Raw genomic sequence first — 15,304 nt, forward strand, 5'->3', positions numbered from 1 at the left:
TAACTAAAAATAAAAAATACTGATACGTTCAGATAGAAATTTTGTTTACACTGAACTATACATGAAAGTAAAGTTTGCTTCTTTATATAACGCTCGTACATTTTTTAAACTAACTACGGCCTTTTTGTTTACGAAATATATATTACACATAATGCATACAACAGAGACAGTCTTATTTACATACACATACCAGAATATAAGATATTATGTTATTTTAATATTGATATTTTTTTTTTTATTCAAATATGGAAGTTGTAATATATTGATTGTGATACTGTCAAAAATTCTATAAAAAAATATCTACACCATCGTGTAATTATATGCATACAATTTCAAATAATTGTATATGTTCAGTATTTTTATACACTATACACATTATTTTAACTTGCTTAGGAACATTTTGCTTATAATCGTCCGAGAATCAACTTCTGGTATTTCTGTTAAATTCTTCGCTTAACGCGTCAAAATCGAGATCCGTATCTAAATTCGAATTATTTGGTATCAAATTGTTTTCCAATATATTATCCGGCATAATATTTTTCAATCGTTCGGAAACTAGTTCGTCAACTAAATTCGATTGGTCTACTAGATGCAACTGTTCGACTAACTTCTCGTCGATTAATAAGTTTTTATCAATAGCTCCACTTGTATTTAAAATATCTAAATGTGCAATGTGATCGTATTGAGTTATTTTTGACATGTCTAAATTTTCTGCGTTACCAAATATACTAGTATCACAATTATTGGAAATTATCGGTACTGTATCCTGAAGTAAAGGTATGCTATTTGAAATTTTGCAAACAGACGCAACAGGCATTATCTTACAAGAATCTGTATCTAACGTCGTCGACTGTGTTTTAGCGCAACTTATATCCGGCGAAGTCATAGGAATTATTTTAGACACCAGTTTCTGGAATCCTTTAGCAAAATTTTGAGATCCGTTTTCCAAGTTGCTCAAGCCATTTTTTTCGAAATTTATTTTTTCAAAATTAGAACTATCCTGTTCCGGATAAGCACCCATAGCGCCATTCTCCACCTTAACGAAAAGCTGTTCCGTTGGTTCCAATTTTATGAACGCTTGCTCGATATGCTCTAATTTCGATTGATCGTAATTGTTCTCGTCTTTACAGAAATTCGACGGTTCTAAACCATTTCCTAGCTTTGCGAAACTTTCCTTGTGTGTTTCCGTGTTTTGAAAACTCGAAACTTTTTGCGTATTTATATCCACTTTTTGGAATCCAGGATTATCTGAAATTTGACTTTGAATTTCTGGATTCGAGATCAAAAGTTTCGAGATATTGTTGGATTTATTATTTTCCGTATTATTTACAGGGCTGCGGTTTCTTCGCATTAACGTTAAAGCTGACAACACTTCTGGACAAGTAGGATTCGTTATAGAATCGTTTCTCCTGTCGGTTAAAAAGTCCGAGACACTGAGATCTGAACTTTCCGAGAAACCGCTAGACATTCGTTCCTCTACGTTTTCTTTAGCATCCTCGGAATTATCCGTTTTTTGAAGTTTAAGAGGAGGCTCTCCGTTATCATAGGTGTTACTAGCAGTGGTGTCAACCTTTTTCAAAGCATCGCTATTAATTCTGTATAAACCAGGATTAAGGCCTAAAGCATCGCAAAGTGATTCCTCGCTGATATCGATCAAATCCTTGCTCGATTCTTCGGTATTATTTGCAATTGTCAATATACTTCCGACTTTTTCCCGTATTTTACCCATTAATTTCTTTAATTCGTCCAGAAAATTTCTTACATTATTTTCAGATTTCAGTACTAACAAATCGAATAATGATTGCGCATTAAGTACCGGTTTTGCAGCTATTTTTATTATTTCGAGATCTTCGCATACGGAAATCGCTTCCCTCAATTTTATTTGGCGTCTCTCCGATTTAGCCTCTGGCGTGACGTAAGCCCAAGGACCTCGCTTTTTCCCTTTACGTTTCAAGGGATCTTGTCCTGTACTCTGCTTTAATTCGGGTTCAGGTGTCGGAGGAGGTAATTGTTCGGGACTGCCATGATCGGGATGCATTTCAAAATGTCTCGCCATACGAGTACGTCCCAAGTATATTTTATTACACGTAGGGCACCTGAAGTGATCCGATATTTTCCTTTTCGGTACTTCTAATCCTGTTAATAATTCTTTAGGCGACTCTTCTTCTTCGAGTTTATCGTTACTGGTATTGTAATCGCTATAACCACCATCCGAATCGTCTAAATCGGGTTGCAAGAAATCTAAATGATGGAGATGCTTGTAATCACGCACCATATGTCTTGGAGGTCGAGAAAGTCTCCCAGACCGCGTTCTCGCCACAACTTTTTTCCTTTCATCCTAAAGGAAATATTAACATGTTAAACTGTTCGAACAACTACGGTTCGATACGCAAAATTAATTAAATCTACCTTCAATTCTTCCTGTTCTTCGTCGGGAATTGGTGGAGGTTTAGGTGGAAGTAACGAAGGCCTTATAGCACTCTTTTTTGGTCTTCCTCTTTTTCCACCGCGATTCTTTAACAAATTCCCCGGATTTCTAATTCGCAAGTCCAGTTCTTCGGGAAATACGACTCTGAATACATGTGTGTATATACATATATAAATTGAAGTTTAGATGTAAAGATTAGTAACAGTCGACAAACATGTATACCAACCTATACACAACTTTCTCATTTGAAGTAGCTGTTTCTTGACTGCGTTGTTGCAAAACATGAGCGATTTGTTTCAATTGCGTCGGCGTCAAACGCTGCATACTAAAATAAACACAAATAGTATGAAGAAAGTACGAAAATATCGAGAACGTTGTACACAGATGTATTCTACGTACCTATGAAATGTTTGACCTTGTTGAACTATTTGTATCGGATTTTCACTAGAACCTAGCGGCTTAGATGCATCCGTAGATTCATTCGTTACTGCTGTAGATTTAACAGGTACTGCAGTACTTTTAGGTTTTCTATTCGCTTTAAGGTTCGTGCCGTTTGCTACAAGATTAAGCTTTTGTTTAATAGTATCGTTCGGTACCGATTTGGCGGATTCAAATGTACCGCTATGTTGCGTTACAGGTGTTTTTTGCGAGGTATTCGAGACAGCGGAAGCATTTTGTGCTGCGGTTGTTACATTTTGCTTAGTCGAATTGTTAAATGCCATTTTAGCTTGCGGTTTCAAGATAGATACGGGCGTAGAAGACATTTGAGTTGGTTTCAAGATCGACGTTGAATTCATAGTTGCCGTTTTCATATCTTGAGATTTAACGATCGATGTAGTTCGAAGTACAACCGGTGAATTAGGGCTAATCGTAGTTTTCTGTACTCCAGTTGGCGCTACAGCTTTTTTAGCAACTGTAGTTTTTGTTTTAAGTAACTGAGAAGGAATTTGCACCGATTTTAAGAGCTGCGCAGGAATGGCCGTCGCTACGCTGGTATTAGTTAAAATTTGGTTAGGCTTGGAGACCGCGTTAGATGCACCTTTTAGCACCGGAGTTAAATATTGTTGGACGTTCCCTCTCTGAAGCGACTGCGATGATTTTACAATCGGCGATAAACGTATTTGCGAGGTAACAAGGTTTTGCGTTGTTCCGGATGTAGTGTTTACTATAGCGTTAGTAATATGCGCCGTACCAGCAGGCTGATTCTGTATCTCGCAAGCCCCTGTTAAAATCTGAGAAGTATTTAACAGTTGCGCCGATAAACCGCTGTTATTTAACAACTGAGCCGTTATAGGAGTAGCTTTTATTATCTGCGACGATAAATTATTTAATATTCTAGCTTTCGACAATAATACAGAATTGGGATTTGTACTGCTATTAAGCGAATGTACAGTATGAATGGGATTAACCGTCGCGTTGTTAAGCTTGTTCGAACCTTGAAGCAATCTAACGCTTTTGGTTGGCTTCAATATCGTTTGCGCTGGTTTTATAATATATTGCGAAGGTGGTAAAATCACAGGTAGTTTTTGTAAGATTTGTGTCTGAGACTGAGGCGCCACGTTCAGTTGACTCTGCGTTACGCCATCATCGATGGTGTACCGCAGATCGTCTTCGTGGATATTCTTGACGTGCGTAACGTCCGTTTTTACCGCGTGTACCTTAGTTTGCTCCAAAACTATTCTCTGCGTACCCGAGTTTTGTTGAATTAGGTTATTTCGATGTTGGATCATTCGTCGAGATTCGTGATTTTTATTGCTCAAATCTATCTCTTCCAACGATAAGTCGCTATCGACTATTTGATCTTGGAGCTGCCCGCTTTCAGAAACCTTTTGCAAATGCCATTCTTGGAAGTCTATACACTCCGTTTTAATTAAATCGTTATCATTTGTTTTTTGTGCATCTTCAGGTCGATAATTTAAATGATCGATCGTTATAGTATTCTGAGGAGATAACGAATTTTGAATTTGTATATTGAAGCCGTTCTTGGTGTGCGAAGTAGCATTATCTTCGTCGTTGTGATACATAACCTCTTCGTTTGAATTTACCTCGAAGGTTAGACCTAGAGCCGCGGCTTGTTCCGGCGTCAGGTGAATTGTATCGGAATCGTTGTCATCGTTTTGTAAAAATGCGACGAACTCGTTATCGTGATCGTCGTCGTCGACAACTTGCTGAAACGCTTGTTGAAGAAGATCGGAAGCACCAGTAGATGCATCGTTTGTAAACACGGCGGAATTCGAAATTTCTGCCATATCCACGACTTTTTGGTAACCCTGTCGCTCGTGAAATATAATTACGCAATTGTGACCGTCACTTTCATCTTTTACAACGACATTTTGACGATTAAGTTCTCGAAATAACGCTGTACGATTCGCATTTAATCCATCTCACTGTACACGTTTTTCGCGCAAACAGAAACACAGAGGTACGCGAAGTTTGCCGCACGTATGGTAAAGAAAATGGCGACATCACCGTTACGATATAGTGACACGGTTGGTATCCTTGACTACGTAATCGTGGAGTCGCTAACTTCAGGGTTTACGCCACATCTAGTAAAGACCATAGACATATGAAGATATAGACCGAACATAAACTGTTATTATTGGTAAGGGACGGTTTGATATTCGGGACATGGAGGGCACCCGTCTGACATCGATTTATTCCGGCAAGATTCGGTAGTATTCGGCTCACATTTCACAAGCACATACCGTACTGTGAATGTGTCATATTTGCATATATTACATCAGCCAGCGTTACCAGATTCGGCTCCCACTCTTTGAGTATACATATAGAAAGCTGTCTATATACCATGAAGACTGTATAAGGAGATCCAACTCCATCGAAAGTTACTAGAAAACTGTTAGCAAAATATATGATCATATATATATATATATGATAATACGTACACATATGACATATATATATATATATATCGTAGCTGTGCTCACTTGCGCCGCGAGTGGTAGAAGTATTCATAACTTAAAGCTCGGGATTTTGATAACACAAAGCTCCCACTCGTGCTGAGTGCGCAGTGCTAAAGCTATATTATCCATATATCATAATTCATCCACACAATTGATATTATTGCATGCTAAGAAATACATTCAATTTTCATTTATAATTTTATTTTTCTTCGGGGCGCCAATTTTATGGTCGTGTTAGATACTCTACTGGCGCCAAAACCAGTGCGCATGCGCGACTGAGAGCCGAATCTGGCATCACTGACATCAGCGCACTTCACATCAGAGATAGGCAAAAACCCCTAGGCTTCGAATAAATTTGAAGTTTGTCGATATGTTTCTCTCGTTTCCTCTTTTGAACATTTTACAAAGAAAGAAACAAGACAAACACATCGACAAACTTCAGATTTATTCGAAGCCTAGGGTTTTGTCCATCTCTGTTTTTCACGTTAATATTTGGATGCTTTCCAATTGCAATATCCCTAGACACTTTCATATTTTTCGCTATGATAAACTTGTGTTTTCCAGTGACAATAATTATATTATATAACATTCCTGTTTTTTGAACTTGGAACTGGTATTGATGACAGTCATCTTCATGTGTTTATAGTGGCGACTATGGGTGCTTTCCAATTGCGATATCCCTAGACACTTTTGTACACGCTTTATGCACTCGATTTCTCGCAGAGCGACAACCATCGACGTCGATCGAAACCCTTTCGATGCTGGCATAACCATTCGAGTCGACGTTGCTTGAAAGTGCGAATCGATTAGTATGGTGCTCTAAGTTGTATCAATGATTCTAGTGGTTTTGCGAACGTTACGGATCGACCTAAAATATTCGAGTTTCTTCTGAGTCCGAAGAGTGCGTGTCAAGGCGTTCAAGCACGGAAATTGTTTGCATTTGTTCTCGTAGCTGGATCTTATTCTTAGGACGGTCAGCTTGGCAAATGTTTTCTTGCGATACGTTGCTATGTAGTACCGGTGTAAATGAAGCGGCGGCGTATACCGCGGTCGCGTGGTAAAGGAATACCGCCTGTGGGGGCGATGAGAATGGCGCGCAAATGTTGCGTGCGTAGCTGCGAAGCTGATGTACAAGAAGCGCGTGCAAAAGGTTTACCGCTTCACAAGTTCCCGAAGGATATCGGTCTGAGGAGCAGGTGGTTGGCCAGCGGTGGTTTCGAAGCCAGCTTTAAGCCTTCACCGGGTCAGTTTGTCTGCCACAGACATTTTAAACGGGCTGATTACGAAGCCGCCAAGGGGCACAAGTTACTTCTACGTAAAGGCAGCGTTCCGTCGGTATTTTCAGACTATGAAAATCATCCAGGTACGTGTAAATATCATGTCACGATATGAATATCGTTTTCATCGCTTTTCGCTTGGAAATTGACGATATTATCGAGTCTAAAGAGTTTGTTTGACTACCTCGTACATACACCTCCTACAGGTCACTTCTTACCTTACCCGCAGGGCCGGATTTACCGTGAAATTAATAAAACCTCGACTTTGGGCCCCACGACATTTCTTTATTTACTCATTTTTTCGTTCGGTTACTATTTAAAAACATGGCAGAAACATTTCGTTTCCTTTTTATCCTGAAGAACGATGCACGTCGCGTGAATAACCTCTCAATTATATTTTAAACTTCATATTTGAAACTTATTGTTAACAAATATTAGAGTATTTATTACACATTTTTCACTAAATAACTGCGTTCTTTTACACTGGAAATTTTTAGTAACACATCAATAGCTTCTAAAATTCATACTTGCAGGATGATCATGTTTTTATATTTCTAATATATCATCTATATCTGTTTAATTTTCTTAAACGTTTTATGTCAACCATGATTTTTAAAATTTTATTTCTGAAAATAATCACCCGGTCCACGACCTCGTAGTTGTATTAACGAAGGATGGTTACAATCATACACACAGATTCTCTGCGACTTTGTGTGTTGCTTATTTACATTCATAAACCTGTATCCGGGTATAAAAATAGTTTGTCAAGTAACTTTTCTTACCTTAAATGCAGTTATGATAGTATTGTTAAAGTTCCTTGCGAAACATTCAAATTTTTGTTGTGTAATGTTTATACAAAACAAAGGATGTTACTCATTTCGTTTTCTTGCAGATCCTGTTATTATGTCTGTGAAGTCTTCGACTTCGTATGCACAAGAGGATTTGGATCTTATTAATTCTGAAATTTTAAACTTGGAACAATCTATTTCGCCATTATTATCTGAAGCAAGAACACCAAAATCTGATAGCTGCGGAGAAACATGTTCCTCACAACCAGATTCGTCCACAGACTTACCCAATTTGCTAGACTCAACGGAATTAGTTAACGGGTGTAAACCTTTACAAGATACTAAAGTAGAAACTCCTGTTAAACATGAAATGCACGAAAATTTAGAAATGGAAGTAAACACTATGGCGGTGCAATTAGGAATTGTAGAATCGGACGTAGCTATGGAACATATACAAAAAGATTTGATTATTAAAGAAGAATTAAAAAATATTAAAATAGAAGACGAGAAAGCGTTCGATAAGCCAGGGGAGTTGAAGGCGAAAATGCTAAATCGGGATAGCTTAAAATTTTTTCCTGGAGCTAAATTGGAAGCAAAAGATTTTAATGATAAATGGTAAATGTTGCTAAAACGTGATAACATAATCGTGTTCGTTTTATGTAAGTTTTAAAAGGGATTGTTCTAAATGATTCGTTGTTTTTATTGTGTCGTAGGTATTCGGCGAAGGTAGTCGAAACCGATTGGGAAGAACGAGAAGTCTTGATACACTTCGATAAATGGAGCTCGAGATTCGACGAATGGATACCTATGGATAGCTCTAGGTTGCGTGTGTTACAGTCACAGTCAAAGTGAGTATACAGGATTTATTAATCGTATTAATTTGTGAAAATCTGGATACAGTTATTTAACTTGAAAACAAGAAAGAAAGCAATAAAATGATTACGATAGAAATGGTTTGTAGCCTAATTTATTTTATAAGTTAAGGTATAATTTGTGTAATTTGAATATGGTTTTTTCTTTTTTTTTTAAAGCGAACAAACTTGGACCCTGCCAACTCCGTAAGTGGGTATTGCATAATTAGAAAATAGGTGAAAAAATTTGTAGTACCTTAGTATGGTCAAATGTTACCAAGTTATTTCCTCGTAAAGCTTCTAGTTAAATCTTCCTTTTTTTCTTATTTTGATATTCAAATTTGGACATTTCTATTGATCGCGTTACAGAAAGAACGTGTATATTAAACTGTTTAATGATTTACGAGTATAAATAATGACGTTCCGATCATCAGTCATCCTAAATGAAAAAAGAAAAAGGAGGAAATTACTAGTTATTTTTGTAATTCCCTTCTATTTTATTTTCTCAAATATCTCTTGTTATTCGCGTTAATACGTTAAATTGTGTAATTTAAAATTGATCCAAAGAGAACCAAAATATCGAAACGTCGTCATTATTTATAGTAATAAATCGTCTATCTATTATTCGATCTTTCAGAGAGCAAAAGAAAATTTTTATTTTTAATCCTCAAATTATCTAAAATATCAACATTAGAAGAATTTCCATTTAGTCTTGAAGAATATATGATTTTGTTTACATGGTAACTCAAATTTTATTTTTCAATTATTTATATGTATCTAAGCAAATGTCAGATTATAACATTGTTTGCAATACATACATACATACATATGTATATATTGAAAATTATTCTTTTCATAAAATATATTTATTAATTAAATCAAACATTTTAACTATAAGCATAAGAAGAGTTTTTTAAGAAATATCTTTGCAGTGTGTTTCTTGTTTTAGTAATGCAAAAGAAATTTCAATAAATTACATCAACATTGTAAATCTCGTAAAATACAAAATAAAAATACGCGTATACCGAAATTTTTGTGCGAAGTAATTGGATTTTAGGAAACGAAATTATTGGTTACAGAGAAAAATTATTTAATGTTTTCATTTAATATTTATTTATAATGGTCGACTATGTCATATCACGAATAGTAACGAAAGGATTTAATACATTTAGGGAAACAAAAATGAAAGACTTTTCAGTTGGAGAAAGGATTCTCGCTACGTGGGCCGACGGGAGAAAATATCCAGCCAAAGTTAACGCTGTGTTAGGAAACGGTAAGCGACCTAACCTTAACTATGTACGTGTAAAAGAAACTGACTGTTCCCTACATTACTCGTTTGACGTTTCCTACTTCTGCCAGGATAGTTTTTAATTAGACAATAGTGCCTTTTTAATGTAAAATTCGTTATTTTCACAGATAGGTACGATGTACTCTTCGACGATGGATACGCAAAAACTATTAAATCGTCAAAAATGACCAAAATCGCTGGAACGTCCACAAAGGTATAAATTTAGTTTGTGAGGTTATGTTGTACTATCCTTAATATAAGGTTTAACAAACTATATTTAGTTATTTCCTTCTATTTGTTACGTTTATATTGCTTTAAAATATAAACAATGTTAATTTGATTTATCAGTTTGAGCATCAAACAAAGTATTTGTTAAAAATAATTTTTTTTTATAGTCTTACAATTGTCATAAAAGTAATTATAGAAATATATTTTGAAAAATACAATTATTTGTTACCTCGGTATTTGGTAACATCTGAGAGTTTTGCAACCTATAAGTTGAAATGAATGTTTATTTTTTTATTGGAATTTGTGTATTTTTACATAATGCTTTCCATTATTATGAAAATGGGTTTAGTTAATAGCGGTAAACAAAATAAGAGGTTTTAATATTACGAAACGTATTAAAAATAGTTTAAAAATTAAATTACGGGTGTTCAATAGAATTAACAATATGGAGAGTAAAGTCAAAATTTATTTTAAATAGTTATCTCCTCAAGCCGAAGAGTACATAGGAAGCAAACAAGAAAGGAGGGATAAGAAGCGGAAGCATATAGTGATGGAATTGTTTCATACGCATTCTCGAAAACGGTCAAAGAACGAAGCGGATAAAGTAACGAAAAAGGAAGGAGCAGTAATAATCGAAAATGGAGAATGTTTTCCAGAAAATAAAATTGATTTAGATGGTACTTTGTTCGGGCCTTGTTATGATCCAGGGACAGATTTGTTGCGAGGCTTTGATACTAACGTATCGAAAATGAAACCTTATACGAAAAAGAACAAGAAAGAAATATCTAAAAATGATATAGATCAAGAGGAAGACGTAGGACCAGAGTGGATAGACGGTGAACCTCAGGGAACCGAATCTTACATAGTAGATGGAAATGATGGTATATTAAAAGAAATTCAAATTTTTATTTTTTATGTTCCATAAATGTACCTTAACAGCTTTTTGTAAACATATATACGTGTATGTTTGTAGGACCACGTCGCTCGATAATAGTTGCAGATAAAAGATTACCACCTGGATGGCAAAAACATTTTACCCAAAGAAAAGCTGGTACATCTGCTGGCAAATGGGACGTCCTATTTCTTCATAAATCAAGTGGGAAGAAGTTTAGGTCGAGGAACGATATCAGGGCATTCATGGAAAACCAAGGACAGTTTGACTTCGATCCCGAGAAATTTGATTTTTGTATTCATCGAAAGAAGAAGAACTATGGGCATAAATTAAAACAAGACGTTATCCCAGAAGTACCTAAAAAGATTAAGACTTTATTACCTAAAACAAAGACAACACCAGTGACAGATTCGTTACTTACACCGGCAACTACAACGATTACAACCTTAGTGCCTACATCAACAACACCTATTCCAGATGGTGGTAAGATTCTACTTTTTTTTATTTTTTTATTTTTTTTCGATACGTCGATGTTACTTTATTAGATTTATTACTTTTTAACGCTTACTTATATTAGGACCAATTTATTGTAAGTATCAACGAACAACTTCGAAATATTCTCATTTCGAATATAGATTTTGCGATAAACGTACATTCTTAATAATTCCTTTTTTTTATTTCCAAACAGCTGTTTTTATTGGTGGACTCCGTGTAGAAATGGAAGACAGCGCTTACAAATGTCCAAAACAAGGATGTAATAAAACATTTAGAAAGGAAAACCTTTTACAAATGCATATAAAGCATTATCATCCTGAGTATTCGAAATTTTTGGGATCTACTCCAAATGTTGCAGATTTGGCTTACGCGAGAACAATCGGAGAATCTATCGATGATATTATACCTAGGAAATCGAATAATCTTTTAGAGAAATATAATAAATTAGGAAAGAAAAAGTCTATTCAAGACAAACCACTTTATACTGGCTCGCTATCGGTATCGGGTTCTATTCAACCTACATCTCCAACGATAGTTTTGCCAACCGTCTCGGAAATGGAAGATGAATTGGAGCAAATGGAACAGTGTAACGAAATGCCGGCGGAAGATATTAAAATAGAAAGAATGTCTCCGATTTCTAGTCATAGTATAGATATGGATGATGAAAGTGAGAAGAAACGAGAAGAACCATGCGCGATGTCACCTGGAACATTATTCGATATGAAAGTTAGAGAAGAAAAAACACAAAGCGGTATTAAAACCCTTCTTCCGGTGAGACCAACGACATCGTCAGAAATGCAAAGGACTGATAGGTCGAAATCATTGGATGAAAGTTTACAAATCGAGAGAATGAAGGGTCAAAGAAAACGGCAATTATCGGAATATAGTTCTGACGTTCCGTGTAGAGGCAAAAGGCGACCCGGTAATAATTCGTATTCGATACTTTGTATTTGTAAATTATCGAATATTTCTTTAAACTACGATTCAAATGAATTTTCACGTTTCAAAATGCACTCATTCTTTTTTTCTTTTTTTTTATGTTATAATTATTACTTTGTAACAGGTATGCAAGAGCTTACAGATGATTATGCTGATTTAGACGAAAGTGCTATGGATACTGAAGGACCAACAGCGCTTATGTATAGATATAGTCGTCGAAAGTCAGATTCAAGAAGCGATGAAAATAGTCAAAGTAGTAAGTGTTTCTCATAATCGGCCGTGTATATATTTCTTAGTAATATATATATATTGTATATGTTAACCTTTTTATTTTGTGCGATTGTAAAATCGTTCGTTTCTCTTCAGTGTGAAATAAGTGGATAGTCTAGTGTTTTATTATTTCATTATTCTTTAGGTCAACTAAACGATTCTCGTCTTGAAAAAGGTGATACCTTGAAAGGGGATATTACTAAAAGAGATACAAATAATGATGGGGAAGGTATATTCTTTATTTTTTTTTCCACCTTTTTCTTTATTTCGTTTTCCTAAATTTATTGACCAGTGGTTTTGTACGTAGACTTTTCCGTGCTTTTATGTTTAGAATTTGCAATAATATATTTTCGAATTCGAAGGAATATTAACGTATGCATTGCCTTTTCATTAATGAAAATAAAGTTCCCTTTGTCAACAGTATGAAAATTCTATTTTTAGAAAATGAAGGAGTTATGATGATGATTAACGGTGAAATGATAAAGGTAGAACAATTACGTAGGGAAGAAATAATAAATTGTACGTGCGGATTTATGGAGGAAGACGGTTTGATGATACAATGCGACCTTTGCCTGTGCTGGCAGCATGGCCACTGTAACGCGATAGAAAAAGAAAAAGATGTACCCGAAAAATATGTTTGTTATATTTGTCGGAATCCATATCGACAAAGACCATCGAAAATGTATTTCCACGATCAAGATTGGATGAAAGAAGGCAAACTACCTACGTTACCAAACCGAACAAAAAATCAATATACAATTAACCAAAGAACAGCTATGTTGAAACGTTCTTATGATTTGGTTGCTGCTCTCTTACAAATACAGCAAGTATTACACAGTCTGAGAATAAAGATTAATGTAGCTCAGTGAGTATTAGTATACCATTGCCGAGAAATTATAAGGAAGATAAATATTATTAATGATAACAATATTTATGTTACAGAAAGAAAGATCATCCAAAATTATACCTTTGGGCAAAAAATTGGGAGAAAATCGAAATACAAAAGCCAGACATAACACCGGTACCAATTATAGAAATCACGAAAGCAGCGAACGAACCCGTGGATACTGTAACCGATGCATCTCATAGAGTCGAGTTAAAGATGGAAACAAAGTTTACTTTAAAAGATGATCACGATGAAAAGTCGATAGCTTCGGATTCGGAACTAATGAAAATTTTGGAAGAAGACAATACAACTTCCGACGAGTCTAAAGTTGCCCCTAAGAAAGAAGACTTGACAAACGAGAATAAGTGTCACATCCTTCTCGATGCTCTTACAAAAAGTACTATCTCGGACGAAAAATATAAGATTTCCGAAACTTCAGACGAGAAACCAGATACAGGTAACAAATAACGTACACACTATTTCTTTGATAATAACAAAAACTTATAATTGTATATTTCCCATACGTAGATCTATTATCCAATCAAACTACTGTGTCTGATAATGATGCCTCTGAAACAACCGTATCGGCAAATCAAATGCACAAAGAACTAAATGACCACGAAATATCAACACCGTTACAACCATTTATACCACAACCAGAAGCACCGATTGATCCAGGAGAATGTCGAATGCGATTATTAGAACACATTGAACATTTTCAAAATCATATAGATGCAAGATTAACATCGATCGAAGCTCAAGTTTGCGGTATGTACATTTCTTTAATTTATATATATATATGAAACGTCAGAGTGATTAATATGTTTACTATACATTTACAGCCTTAGAAGCGATGGATCCTGATGATATTGTACCTAGTCCAGATGTCCAGCCTCGAACTAAACAAACTGTTCAAATGCTTCTTCGAGATTTAAACATAGTACGGAAATTAGCTGCTTTGTGTTAAATAATTATGCTTGTAAAAAGTTTTACAAGAGTTAGGTCAACGCAAAATTTATCTTGTTTATAGCATTGACTACTGGCAATTGTTTCGTATTTGAAATTATAACCTGCAGTTGCAAGAGTAACATGATCGTATTTTATAGTGTACATATAGCAAATACACATAACGTGTTAACACATATTCAACATTTTTGTTCTATATTCTGGCTCTTGCTTTTTCCTGTATGTTATACTCATTCCAGAATGTGAATAAGTTGTTATTGTATCATAAAACAATATTTAGTTCTATTTAAATATATTCACGATTGAATTGATAAAAATGTTATTTATGATTACGTTATTATTACGACAAAATTCAATATTGTTTCAAAGTAATAATATGTAGCGTTTTTCATGAAAGTGAAGAACCAAAGGTTTGTAAAAAGATATAACGCAATGGAAACTTAAGAACAATACCACTGTTTTATAAAATACATTTATTTATGAGAATAAACTTATCTTTATTAATATGTGTTTGTTTATTTTATTCTTTAAAAAAATCTAAATATTAAAATATATTTACGATGTAGATCATACCAGTACCATATAGAACTTTGCATTAATATGTAAGTACATATAAGAGTACACTTGCTCGATTGATAGACACAAAAATGGTATCGTTCCCTCAGGGGCTGTAGCATGCGAATATGCAGCTACAGTACGGGCTTAGCAACCCCGAGGTACCCTAGCTAGATGGAGGCCAACGGGCTTCAGCAGACGTTTAACTTGAAATAAAATTAAATTATAACTGTAGGAAATAATGAAATAGTTAGCGCACGTATGATTATGCCAATTTATCATTTTTAAATATATTTTATTAAACATTGGCCTTAGTACCAGTGGTGTATGTTGAAGACAGTGCAATATAGATAGTATAGATACCCGTGCACTATAATAAAAATAATAATAATAATAATAGTACCAGTGGCGTCATTGGTGGCGAAACGCCTAAGTTTCTAGAGAAAGCAGTTCCCGTTATTCCTGCTAGATAGTGCAACCAGTTACATCTTTCTTGATTATTTTTTATTTCATATAAATG

The 15,304-nt window shown here is 35.0% G+C and overlaps 2 protein-coding genes across 4 annotated transcripts; one reads left to right on the forward strand and one right to left on the reverse strand.

Moving 5' to 3' along the window:
* Positions 1-417: 417 nt before the first annotated feature.
* Positions 418-4,991, reverse strand: LOC128876467 (uncharacterized). The gene is made up of 4 exons (XM_054122880.1): positions 2,828-4,991; positions 2,655-2,753; positions 2,410-2,572; positions 418-2,338 (listed from the first exon to the last, which is right to left on the reverse strand). Exons 1-4 carry the CDS (start codon positions 4,675-4,677, stop codon positions 422-424), a joined length of 4,029 nt encoding a protein of 1,342 aa, XP_053978855.1. The 5' UTR covers positions 4,678-4,991; the 3' UTR covers positions 418-421.
* Positions 4,992-6,032: 1,041 nt separating this feature from the next.
* LOC128876723 (PHD finger protein 20) lies at positions 6,033-14,735 on the forward strand. Of its 3 annotated transcripts, XM_054123296.1 has the most exons (15): positions 6,034-6,712; positions 7,519-8,029; positions 8,128-8,262; positions 8,446-8,472; positions 9,438-9,538; positions 9,682-9,767; positions 10,260-10,662; positions 10,755-11,156; positions 11,362-12,090; positions 12,232-12,363; positions 12,523-12,606; positions 12,819-13,242; positions 13,320-13,720; positions 13,792-14,031; positions 14,106-14,735. In XM_054123296.1, the coding sequence occupies exons 1-15, from the start codon at positions 6,376-6,378 to the stop codon at positions 14,228-14,230; spliced, it is 4,137 nt and encodes a 1,378-aa protein (XP_053979271.1). In that variant the 5' UTR covers positions 6,034-6,375; the 3' UTR covers positions 14,231-14,735. The 3 variants fall into 3 exon arrangements, with proteins under 3 accessions (XP_053979273.1, XP_053979271.1, XP_053979272.1); XM_054123298.1 differs by lacking the exon at positions 12,523-12,606 and having other exon boundaries at positions 6,033-6,712; XM_054123297.1 differs by lacking the exon at positions 8,446-8,472 and having other exon boundaries at positions 6,035-6,712.
* The last annotated feature ends 569 nt before the right edge of the window (positions 14,736-15,304 follow it).

This window comes from Hylaeus volcanicus, chromosome 5 (genome assembly GCF_026283585.1).
Source record: "Hylaeus volcanicus isolate JK05 chromosome 5, UHH_iyHylVolc1.0_haploid, whole genome shotgun sequence".
NCBI lineage: Eukaryota > Metazoa > Arthropoda > Insecta > Hymenoptera > Colletidae > Hylaeus > Hylaeus volcanicus.